The 12,364-nt window shown below is 45.0% G+C and overlaps 1 protein-coding gene across 6 annotated transcripts in view; it reads right to left on the minus strand.

Annotated features, from left to right (window-relative positions):
* Positions 1-12,364, minus strand: part of Palld (palladin, cytoskeletal associated protein) — a 386,960-nt gene that overhangs the window by 35,653 nt on the left and 338,943 nt on the right. For all 6 annotated transcript variants that reach the window (XM_076914188.1, XM_076914187.1, XM_076914189.1 and 3 more), the window contains one exon: positions 4,794-5,468. In XM_076914188.1, the coding sequence (XP_076770303.1) occupies positions 4,794-5,468 (675 nt within the window). The remainder of the gene's footprint in view (positions 1-4,793; positions 5,469-12,364) is intronic.

Genomic DNA, 12,364 nt, shown 5'->3' on the forward strand with positions numbered 1-12,364 from the left:
TAGAGATAGATGCCCTACATTAGAGTGGTCAGGTAACTCAACAGCTGAGGGTTTAAAGGACCTGTGTGGAGACCTATGGAGATGTGGGGAGGCTGTGCCTAGACCCCATGGTCAGAAGGAATGTCAGCAGACAGCCCCTGTGAACCACCAGGGAAGAGATAGCAAAGACACCATTTTTCACACATATTTTTAATTTGAAACCTTTAAAAAATGGTTTGTGGTGGGCAGAGCAACTCATAGGAATAATTCAGAGAATATTTTAGAAAAACGAGTTAGAAACTGCTGATGGGGTTTAGAGTACCATGCAAGGCTGGCCTTAGAAATCAAAATAGAACACTTGAGAAGGGAGATACAGGACGAGGGACATGGTCCCGTTTCTAGGGCAAAGCTTTTGAATACTATACTGCAGTTGAAAGTGGCAGGGCTGGGTTTGCTTCCTCATGCAGACCTGCCTTTGACAATGGAGGAAGAGCTGGCCCATTAGGAAGGAAGGCAGCTCCTGACAAGGGGTGTTCTCCCTTCAGAGTTGTACAATTAAAAAAAAAAGCTTATTCAAAGTAAAGTGTACTCAGACTAGATCTCTCTCCAGCACTCCATGCCCAGTGTTAGTAAACAGCTTGGAACGGGCCCCCTGCTCTACTTCATTGTCTACACTGAGTCCGACTGTGCAAAGGGCCCGATGGAGAAGTTTGCCCTGGCTTTGACAGAAAGTCACTTGTCATTTTAGTGTCCATGTGTTTGGGGCAAAAGCATTTAGAGCAATGTATAGAAGCACCTGAAGGTAAACCCTTCCAGGGCAGAAATAGCTCTGCAGAGGACACCAGCTGGTGTTCGAGCCTGCCTTGCCGACACTCTAGTCCCTTCACTCTACAGAAGCTGAGTGAGACCCAGTTCCATAACCATTTCAGGGCTTGAAATCACAGACATTCTGGGATCCTTTCTATATTTAAGGTCACCATACATTCAGGAATATATAAAAGATAGTATTTTTAAATCAGTTTTATTTTTATAATTAATTTTAATGCTATGTTAAACAAACAAAAACCCCGAGTGCCATCAGCTCTTATTTAAAGAACTGCAGTTAACTACTTGATAATACTGAATTCTCTTTCCACTATTTTCTGAGAGGAGTGAAAGAGGAAGGTCTACACACAGCTCTCCACTGCGTATGATTTGTGTAGTGTCATCCTGCGCTTAGACTGAAATGAGCTATCCCTGGTCGTCACAGAATGATCACCTGTACAGCCTCTGGAGGCTTTTGCCTACGAAGCTACTGGGAAACACAAGCCCAAGAGATGGTACATCTTTCTGTGAATGCCTGATAACAGGCACCTAGGGGATGCTTCCAATCCTTCAGTGGGGAACGGTAAGGTACCAACCTATCTGTCTCAGGAAGACAGGAATAACGAGGTGTCTACCAAGTCTAATGCCCCTTATGTCTGCTGGGCTCTCTAAAATACTGGTTACGATTTAACCAATGGCTTGATTTGAAAAATAAGTTAAATGTTCCATAGGTCTGACATTTAACTGTAAACTGGAATCTGTCACAATCAAACATCTCCATAAGATCAGGAGGGCTGTGTTGCTTCTGTAACTGTTTTCTTGAATCAGGAAACCCAAGGATCAGACTTCCAGGAAGGTCAGCGGAGGCCATGCACTTTAGGCTGGCTCCTAGCTTCTAGCAACCCTCTTAGCTCAGGCTTATTCCAGGGGCTGGGAAATCCCCTTACTTACTGCATGCAGAACTAAGAGTATTCCCCCTGCCTGTTTCCTATAAACCAGGGGAAACAGAGGACACTGGATAGCTTGTAAGTGCTGGGTGCTATAGGATAAACACCCTCAGTACATCCACACAAAAGGTCTGCAGGCACAAGCTCTTATTTCTGACAAACCAGGGCTAATATTTCCAGCCAAAGCTCTACTCGTATAAGAGGGGAAACAGAGGTAGCACACACTGAATAGGGTGGCACATGGTGTAATCTCAGCTCTTGGGAGACGGAGGCAGGAAGATTGGGAGTTCAAGAGAAGCCTCAGTAACATAGTAAGCTTAAAGCCAGGGTCCCTTGCTTCAGAAAAGCCAGAGACAGAGGTGGGGAGTGGAGAAGAGACATAGGGACAGAGATGGGGGCAGGGAAGAAGAAGAAGAGGAATTGGGAGAGAAGAAGGGGGATTGACTGATTCATTGCAATAGACTTGTTGTTACTTGTACATCCCGGGACTTAAGAGGCAGATGTTAGAAGACAGTGGGACACTGGAACACTGTGGCTATTCCTCGCGCCTTATGAGAACAGAGTCCAATACTGAGGATGAGCAAAAGCCACTGTGCCTATCTGATCCTAGGGAATGGAAGTGACCTGAGTCAACCCGGGACTTGGCCCTGACATACACAGACCCACTAGAGACTAAAACGGCCACAGCAAGTCAGAGGAAACCATGTTACCAAAGACTCCTCTAGAAAACCCCAAGAATGGCTTCTTCAAGTGAGGGCAAATTCCTTCAAGACAAGAGGGGAGACACAACACAGTTATGGCTTCGCGGGCTGTCACAGATCTGAGCCCTAATCTGCCACTACTATTAGGTTGCATGGAGCTCGACAATTCCGTGGTACAGTTTCCATGGGCACAAATCAGCGTGGCTTCTCCATTTTAATTCTGAAAGAAATGTTAGGAATGTCTGGACTCTTTTGTGGTAATAATTTATACTTTGGCTCCAAAGACTAATTGTGACACACACAGCTGGTGATAATGAACAGGGGCTCCTGTTACAGGATGTGAGCCCTCAGAAGGGCCACCCTTAGAAGAATTTCAAAGCCCAGGCTCAGAAGGGACCAGTGTCTCAGTCAAGATGATTAAGGTCATGACCGCACAGTGTATTTGAAAGATGACTCTGATTAAGCTCTACAGGAGCAGTACTAGGCCTTTTTGTAACAGAGAATGCTTCATTTTCTACCAGGAAAATAAAGGCTCAAACCAAAAAACTGGAAAGAAATTTTTCCTCAGGCAAGCTTTCTGACTCAACTTTCAACAGAAACCCATTATCATATCATTACTACAGGAATCTACTTTTTGACTTACGCACTCACTTTGACTCTACTTGGGATTTGAGAAGAAGTCAGATTTCAAACATGGAATTCATGTAATTGACATTTAGAAAGTTCGAGACAAAACAAGTCACTGCCACTCCCTGGTTAGAGCTAGCTACAGCAGAGGTTGTGTTCATTGTAACCTGACTATATCCCAACCATGAGAAGGTTGAAACTAAGAATAAAAATAAATTCTGTTTTTTACTCCTGTTTTGTCTCTGGGCATCTGGCAAACTCTGCAGTAAGGTTTCAGTAGGAAGAATAAAGACACAGGCTCTAGCCTGCTCGTTACGAACATTTCCTCTTTTAAAATTTTTATTTTACATTTTTGTTTGTTTACTTATGGGTGTGTCTGCATATTAAGATGCACATGTGGAGGTCAGAGGGCAACCTGTGTAAGTCAGTTATCTCTTTGACTATGGACTCCTGGGCAGAACTCAGGCCTTCATCTAAGCCCCTATCTCATCAGCACGGCTCTGAGCACACATCCCAGGCTGGCCTCAAAGTTGATGTTTAATGGAGGATGACCTTAAGCTGGCGTTCTCTTTTTGTCTATACCTGAATGGTGGGGTTACAGGAGTGCTGGGGACTGCACTCGGGGCCTCATGCACACCCACACCGAGTAAGCCCTCTGCCAACAGAGCCACACCCCAAGCCTGTACTTCCTTGTTTCATAATATAGGCTGTAAAAGATATGCCAACTTAGCCTTTGCTCATATTATATTCCAACAGACCTTGTCAGCCCCTGTGTGGTGTCTGTTTAGAAGGTTTTACCTAAGTGCTTTTGTAAGTAACTTGTCTTTAACGGTTTTTTAAGATTTTTAAGGTTGTCCGTCTGAGGTTAGGAGCTGTGGAACTGTTTGGGAAGGATGAGGAGGTGTCTCCTTGTTGAAGGAGGTGTGTCACTAGGGTTGGGCTTTGAGGTTTCAAAAGCCCACAACCAGGTCCAGTCTCTTTCTCTCTGTTTCATGTTTATGCATCAGATGGAAGCTCCAGCGCCATGCCTGCCTGCTTGATCCATGGCCTAGTCATCGTGATGGACATGGACTCTAACATTCTGGAAATGTGGTCCAGATCACATTCTTACTTTTGGTAAATTGCCTCGGTCATGGTGTTTTGTCACAGCAGTAGAAAAGTAACTAAGGTAGCCATGCATGGTTTCCCCTTCTAGCTAGGTGTATTTAAAGGATTGTTCCTTCATTATGTTTAGTGTTTCTAAAACACTTAAGTAAAACCCATCTAGTATAACCCTGAGCCGAACTAGGGCTTAATTTGGTGGTGAGAGTATGGGCTTGGAGTCAGACAGACATTCCATCTCAGTTTAGTGACTGTTATGTTAGTTAAGTTATGTTATGTTAGTGGGACAAGGATATCTCTTAGAGAGGTACCAAATGAAATAATGTGATCTGTATAAGTACTGTATAAACGGCGGCAAAGGCCACTTTTATGGAAAGCATCTCGGTGAGTTTGCTCATGAGAATTTTAAGCAGCTGCCTTCAGAAGAGAACCGTGGCTCCTAATGGTAACTGATTGCCACTTGGCTGCTGGTGTGACATCTGAAGGATGGGGTGGTGTAAAGGGAGGGACGTCAGATTTCACTAGGAACTCCTGGGTATGCAGGTTTGCGGCATGCTGTGATAGGGTCAGGAGGTGGGGAGAACTATGTGTAGTTGCAGCCCCTGTGTGCCGGAGACGTGCAGGTGTCACTCACGCGGGGGTGACGCCCTTGGGCAGCCCCAGGGCGTTGACAGCAACCGGAGGTGGCTGAGAGGGTAGCAGGGCGCTGAGGAAGGCTGCGGGCGTCTGGCTGGGGCCGAAGCGGGCGGGCGAGGCGCACTGCGAGGTGGAGCTGGGCAGCGGTGGCGGCGGCGGTGGCAGCGGGAACACGTCCGGCACCGGGTAGGCCGTGGAGGGGCTGAAGACCGGCGGTGGCGGCGGTGGCGGCGAGGGCGAGGACGGGCCCCACATGGCCTCGGGTTCCACGAAGGGCGGCCCGGGCGCGCGGCCGAACGGCCTGGGTGTTGGGGACAGCGGCGACGGCAGGCTGGAGGAGCTGGGACTGGAGGTGGGCGTGGGCAGCCCCGACGCGGGACCCAGGTTCTGCGCCGCGATGAACTGCTTGGGGCGCGCGTAGTTGAAGGAGCCAGAGGACTGCATGGTGGTGGCGCGGGAGGCCAGCGCGCTCATGGGCTCGGAGGGCACCGGCGACGCGCAGGCCGCGAGCTCGGGGAAGGCTGGTGGCGGTGGGGGGAAGGGCGGCGACGGAGGTGCGCTGCTGCCGCTGCTGCTGCTGTGGCAAGGGACACCCGGGGGCGCTGGGGGCCAGGCGCACGCCTCCTGCTCCAGGCGCACTTGGTTCTGCAGCTGCTGAAGCTTTAGAGGATCCCTGGGGACACAGGAAGAGAGAAAAGCGACAACATCAGAGAAGGGGCACATCACAGGACCCGAGATATAGTACAAGTCTTCATAGTGAAAGGGCTTGGCTGATTCACTCTGGACAAAGCAAGGGATGGTAATGGCAACAGTTTGTTTCAACTCCCTGGAAGGGGCTGTGAGCCCTGCTCTTGGTGAGGACCAGGTTAGGTTCCAATGGCTCCCAATGCCTGCCACCAGTTCCATGGGACCAGCCTCCCTCTTCTGGCCTCCGAGGGCACTGCACTCACCGGCACAGCCTCCCCCGACCCCCAAGCGAGGACATAATTAAAATTAAAAAAAGAAAAGAAATTGAATTCCGTGTAAGACAAGCCAGACCAGCTTGCTGATTATGATGAAGCTGTTGTCTGATTTCCAACAGCCATGTTGTAACAGAACCAGAAGAAACATTAAGGAAAAAAAAATGGAGATGAGTTCTCAAGCCATTTGTACAGAACTTGGGGGGGGGGAGGGAGGAAAAAATTTCATCAGAACAAGAAAGCTAAAATTAAAAACAAAAGCCACTTCAAGTTATTTTTATAGATCTCAGTTAATCTGCTTTGCCTGCTTCGCTGCTGTCAACACAGTACCCATGATATGACAAGCTGAGTTTTTCTCTCTTAAAACTGCATACAAAGCAGTGGTGTCTTTATGATGGGCAGAAAGCTGAGGCAGGAGGATCAAAGAAGATATGAGGGCATCCTCTGCTACAGAGCCAGAACCTGTCTCAAAAAGCAAAACATACTGGGCGTGGTAGCTCATATCTGTAATCCCATAAGCTGGAAAGATCAAGTGTTCAAGGTTATCCTTAGCTATAGTGAGATTTATTTTCATGGACGTATGGGTGGTTTTGCCTGCACATATACCTGTGCACCTCCTGTGTGCTAAGCCATCTCTCCTGCTGTATTTTTTTTTTTAATACTGCAGCAGTCCTCAGACACACCAGAAGAGGGCATCAGATCCGATTACAGATGGTAGTTTGCTACCATGTGGTTGCTGGGAATTGAACTCAGGACCTCCGTAAGAGCAGTCAGTGCTCTTAACCACTGAGCCATCCATCTCTCCAGCCCCTTGTATTTTGGTTTTCTAAAAATACAAGCCACCAAGGAGCTAGAACCCCATTCTTTTACTCAAGTTTTCTTGTTTAAATTAATTGTGCATTTAGTCAGGTCAGCAAAGCAGCCGATGGCTGGCCAAAGGAACTTCAGAAGAAGCTGGCTCTGAACAAGCAGATCAAGGGTACAGTTCCGTGAGAAGGCACATTGGCACTCAGTGTTAAACATTGGAAAACAAATGGAGTGAGGTAGGAGTAGGTGCCTCACGGATAAACACTGTGCTGAGCCAACTATGGGCATTAGCTTTCAGATCCCTGAATCCTTGCTGAAGCTGGGCACACCTGTAATCACAGCATTCAAAAGGCAGGGTCAGGGGGTGTCCAAGGCAAGATAGCAAACTAGCGTGGAGAAAGACGAGCTCTGGGCTCAGCAGAAGACCTTGTCCCAACATTTACGATGAAGTGCAAGAGGACACCAGACATTGATCCCCAGCCTTCACACAACACACACACACACACACACACACACACACACACACACACACTAAAGAAAATGCCAAAGGGTTCTCAGCTTATTTGTTTTTATCCTCAGGCATTTAATCTTCAAAGACGAAGGTTTGATAAACTCAAAGCAAGAACAAGAATAAAAGGTGCAGGCAAAGCAGCTGAAGGTTTGTCATCAGGTGCCATTAGATGTACGGACATCACAAATTCTAACCTCCTTCCTGAGGCTTTGATAATTAGCCACACTTTCATCCATGGAAAGGCAAAGAAGTATTTTTGAGAACTGAAAGCAACAAAGAGAGAAGGGCTCTCAATTCCTAATCTTCGAAAGGCATCAAAGATTTTTAATAACAAAGGACTTCGTGGGATCCTATAGAACTTAATGTGAATATTTTAAAAAGCAGCCCAACCGCTGCTGAGACTCGCCACTCCCATGAAATTCCAGATGTCTGTGTGGTTTGGTAGACTGTCTGGCACATGAGCTCCTGCTTCATGTGTTTAGGACCAGACCAGGAATAGAACTTGTAAAAGCCACCCACCAGCTCCAGAAAGCCACTACCCAGGACTCTTATAAGCCCATCTTCTGCCTTTCAAAGCTCCTCAGGCTTCCGAGCTATGCAATATGGTCCCACACTCTTCTGGTGACATTGCACCTGGTGGTTTTCATTAAAGGCACTGTTTCCTGACTCTGTCGGCCTTATGCTCCACAATGGCAAGAGAATCACAGATGTGTCTGAAGATAATTTAAGTGTGGCCTGTATCAGCAAAAAGCTGGGTGGTGCTGATGCTGTCCCAGAGACCACAGGCCTTCTGTCAAGGACAAGGGGATGGCTTCCCACACTGCTTTTGACTCTCTTCATAAAACCAATCTTGCTCAAGGAAGGACTGGATAATTTCTTTCTGCTTCCTGTGAGCACAAAGAGACCAGCTGCCTTAAGGCCCCCCACCCGTGTCATTAATTTTCTGCCACAACAGGCTATTTGAAAACAAAAAAATAAAAGAGGAAGAATTACGACACTTGCTAACTCAAAATGGCCTGAGAGCTGCCAAGGCACCCCTCAGAATAACACAGTGACTTGGCTACTATTGTGTATCAGGATTGATACGAAGAACTTTCCAAGATTGTTACTCTCCCTTCTCAGTGCTTCAGCCTGGGGTTAAGAGCATAAGGGGCAGGAAACAGAGGCAGGATCAGGAAGCCGAGATGCTCACAATGAATCCTCAAGTGTCTGACTTGATTCCTGCTCCAGCACTGGTTTTGCTTAAGCCCTTAAATGGATTTGACACCAGAATTCCGTGATAACGAAACATACAATTTTAAACCACTCTCTCCATTTTCACCGGGTGACCTTTATGGAAGTTGGTTTTCACAGATACAAGAAGGCAAAGAGAAGCAGAGATACCAGAAAGCTCTGCCCTCTGGAAATTACTCATAAGCTGTTTGTCATTAAAAAAAAAAAAAAAAAAAAAAAGCTCATCTGGTTTCCCCACTCCTTTATCCTGTTGGCTTTCCTCCGAAGACAAAGCTATAACAAACCTTTTGGAAATCCTGCTTATGCACAAAAACCTGGGCTACAAGCTTCTAAGAAGCCTTAGTCACCACCCGGATTTCAATGCCATAGTGCTCAAATCTTTGGTTATACAGGGGGAGCCAGCAGATTCTCCCTAACTTCTTTTTTCTCCTCTCTTCACCACACCCCCAATTTAAAAACTCTAAGAACTTCCCCACTGTGAACACACCCTAGGGTTCTCAAAGGTTCAATACTTCAGGAAATAAAACCACCCAGAGTTTCTGTTAAACACCTGTCACAGTCCATTTACAAATGGAAGAAGTTAAGCAAGGTTAGAGTGAGTTCAGAATCTGTCTGACCTTTGATTCATTCATGACACCCAGCATGCCAGCACAGAAGAACCTTGACCTTCGATGCAATTTATCTCTCTCTCTCTCTATCTATCTATCTATCTATCTATCTATCTATCTATCTATCTATCTGGGGTCATTTTTCCCTTCCAGTGCCTTTCTTCATTTTATGACATCAGGATCATTGGATTTTGATAGTTTAATGTGGTTTTGATGTGACAGGCTGGCACACAAAATCTTGCCCTAGGTCTTTTCTCTCCCAGTTCTCAGTTATAAAAAGATTTGCAAAAAGATGTGCAACTCTTACTACATAGCATTCTGTTTTCTGGAGAGTTGATGCCCATGCTCAGGATAAGTGATGAGAGACAGAAACTTCTGGAAGAGAACTTTTATATAAAATGGAAAATCCCAGCATGTCTCCTGGGAACAATGTCTGGGTAGTGAGAAGTTGTCCCCTGTTCACACGGATAAAGATGGAGTATTCATACTCACCAGGGGAAACCCTCCTGACCACAGGAGTGGAAACCATGTGTGATTAAAAAAATATATATATATGCTTCTTACACATTTTCTTTCAGTTTTGACTGCGTGACCCAGAGGTCACTGCAAGACAAAGACCTGCTGAGCGTCACTCATACAGCCACAAGCTCCTCAGCTCCTGCGATTTGTAAGCACCATGAATGGTCAGAGTATGACGTTCAACCTCCCAGGACATCCAGCCAGGGACTGCAGCAGACAGATCCATCACCATCACGGATGACAATGGATATTTCTGACTACTGCTCTTCTGAGTTCATGAGGCACAAAGAGGAGGGCCTCGGACTGGAGTGGAGAATTTTTGCCAATTTTACAGTTTCCCCCTCAGATGAAAATTAGATAAGGATTGGAGGTGAGAGAGGTGAATGTATTAATTCTGAATAATTAATCCCACATAACATTATTTATATAACATACAGTGCCAAATATGATGAATCGATGCAATATAAAACCATGGAGGCCTCCATTCAGTTTTAATTAAATTCCTTCTATAATTTCTCAATGCTAGTGTCTTACCAATCAATCCTACTTTTGTTTAAATTACACATGCCTCAAGTTTATGGCTTTACATCATGGGTATACTGCATGAGGAATGAATATATATATATATATATATATATATATATATATATATATATATATCAGCTTGGTTTGCTTAGCACTGCCTATCATCGCTGAGTATAAAAGGTATAAAAGTCACAATCTCCAGAAAGTTCATTTATACAATTAATACATAAATTACAAATATAACCACATATATGTATGAAATTCTATAATGAAATCCATCAGTTTGTATGTTAAAAATTAATTTCAAAAAGAACAAAAGAAATATGTCAGATGAGATCCTATTACTTGACCTTCAGGGGGTTATGAGTTTGAAAATAGTTATGATCAAATACGTTCCCCTAAGAATGGGAGACAGAGTAGGGATAAAGATGTGGGCTTTGTACAAACATACCACATAAGAGAATGGTAAAGTCAAGTTAAAAGTGATCTCTTCTTGAAAATGAGTGTGTGTGTGTGTTTAACATGTATTACCAAATAGCATACTCAGAGGCTACAATGTCCCAGTCTTTGATCTTTAATTCATTTTGAGATTTTTTTTTTTTTGTAAATTTTGTTGACTCTAGACAAAGAGAGCTGAGCACAATTAATTTACACAGGATGGTTCAAGGGAGAAGCATCCTGGCCAAGCCCAGCGGCTTGAGTTACTTTCAGAGAGTTCTGTCTCTTGCACTTAGAATAAGAAGCATGTTTGATACCCCCAACATAAAGACAGTAGCCTCGTGTCTCAATTCATAAAGTTCATCTCTGTTTGAAGTCATTCACTGATGTGAGAGAGGGGGGAGGGGGGAGGAAGGAGGGAGGGAGGGAGGGAGAGAGAGAGAATGCATAAGCAATTGCTTCCCAATTTACAATCCTCATTGGAATTTCTGGGAAACTCAGAGCGACTTCAACTCTCCCTGTAACACAAGGAATAAGGACCAAGAAGTTGGGGAACTGTGGTCCATCACATATAGATGAATCTTGCAGCTGGCTTCCAAGGAGATGAGAATTTTCATTTAGATCTGTGTGTTCCAACTCTCCACAGGAGGAAGTGGCCAGCCAGTTGGGCCCAGGGAAGGTTTCTGAGTCTGCTCCAATATGTTTACAACCTCGCCAAGGGATCAGAGTTTGTAACCAGGCAGACTATATGGAGATACAGATAGGCTTTGAAGATGCCTGCGGTCACAGGATGCCTGATGAATCCAACCCAGTGGAACACTGGTGCTCGGCCTCTTCGGGGCAGGGATGCAGGGAGGCATCACAGTGAAATGCCTGACATGATTTTCATTTCTCCTGCTTCAAAGGCTAGTGAGAGCAGCAGGAAGATATTAGCTGTTGATTCTTATAAAAACTATGCTAATTTAGTGGACATTAAAGGAGCATGAACTGCTCCCAATTGAAAATGCATGCTATTAACTCACAACACAGACAAAGTACGCTTTTGAACAAGTCTGTTTGCTAACCTTTTTGGTCAACGCTTGGGGCAGAATCAATGATCTCATGTCTAATTGAAACACCAAAGGAAACCCCCTGTGAGACACATGTGGAGGACCTCTTAGATCTTACGCATAAAATTTCCAAGAGTTTTTGAAGACCTGGGGTGGGAGGGAGAATAATTAACTTGCCATCTGACAAGGAGACAAAAAACTTGGCATATTCTAAGGTTTGGGGATGGTTAATAGTTCTTGGATTTTCCATTGTAGAAGCTTCTACTACGTCTTCCGTGATTTGCATTTCGGCTACACTGAATAGATCTAAAACAGCCGTGTGCCATCAGTGTTTGTAAGAATGGTTTGCTACCGAGGGTCAAGGGTCACATCTTTCAAAACAAATCATCATTACTTGCTCACTCAAACGTCTTTACAAAACACCAAGTCTCCCACCTCTCTAGGCTCCCTTTGAAACATCTTCTCTACAGCGCCTTGCCACTACTCAGAGACCAACGACTAGATAAATATTTGCTGAATTTAATTAAAGTCCTCACATGTATCTGCTCCGCTGAGCTGAACGGCACTTAGTCACACACAGCTGCCTTTTTCTACGGAAGTGATCTTAGAGGTGAGGCCGCCACCACACAAATATTTACAAGTAAGAACACAGAGTCAGCAGAATAGAAGCGAGGTGCTCCAGTACTTTTACTCTAGTGATGCTGTGGGCATTTATATTCTGGAAGAGTTTGCTTGTCCTTGCTGGGGCCAATTTTTTAAAATTTTAAGGTGAAAATCTATAATACAAGATAGGATCTTAGTAAATGTTGATATCCTACAACCTGGCTTGGTTTGTCCTTTAAGACTTAGTCACTTTAAAGAGAACAACTGAAAAAGAAAATTAGTTCAAATTTGGCATTTATTAGTGTGTGTAACACACA

This window comes from Arvicanthis niloticus, chromosome 16 (assembly GCF_011762505.2).
Source record: "Arvicanthis niloticus isolate mArvNil1 chromosome 16, mArvNil1.pat.X, whole genome shotgun sequence".
Lineage (NCBI taxonomy): Eukaryota > Metazoa > Chordata > Mammalia > Rodentia > Muridae > Arvicanthis > Arvicanthis niloticus.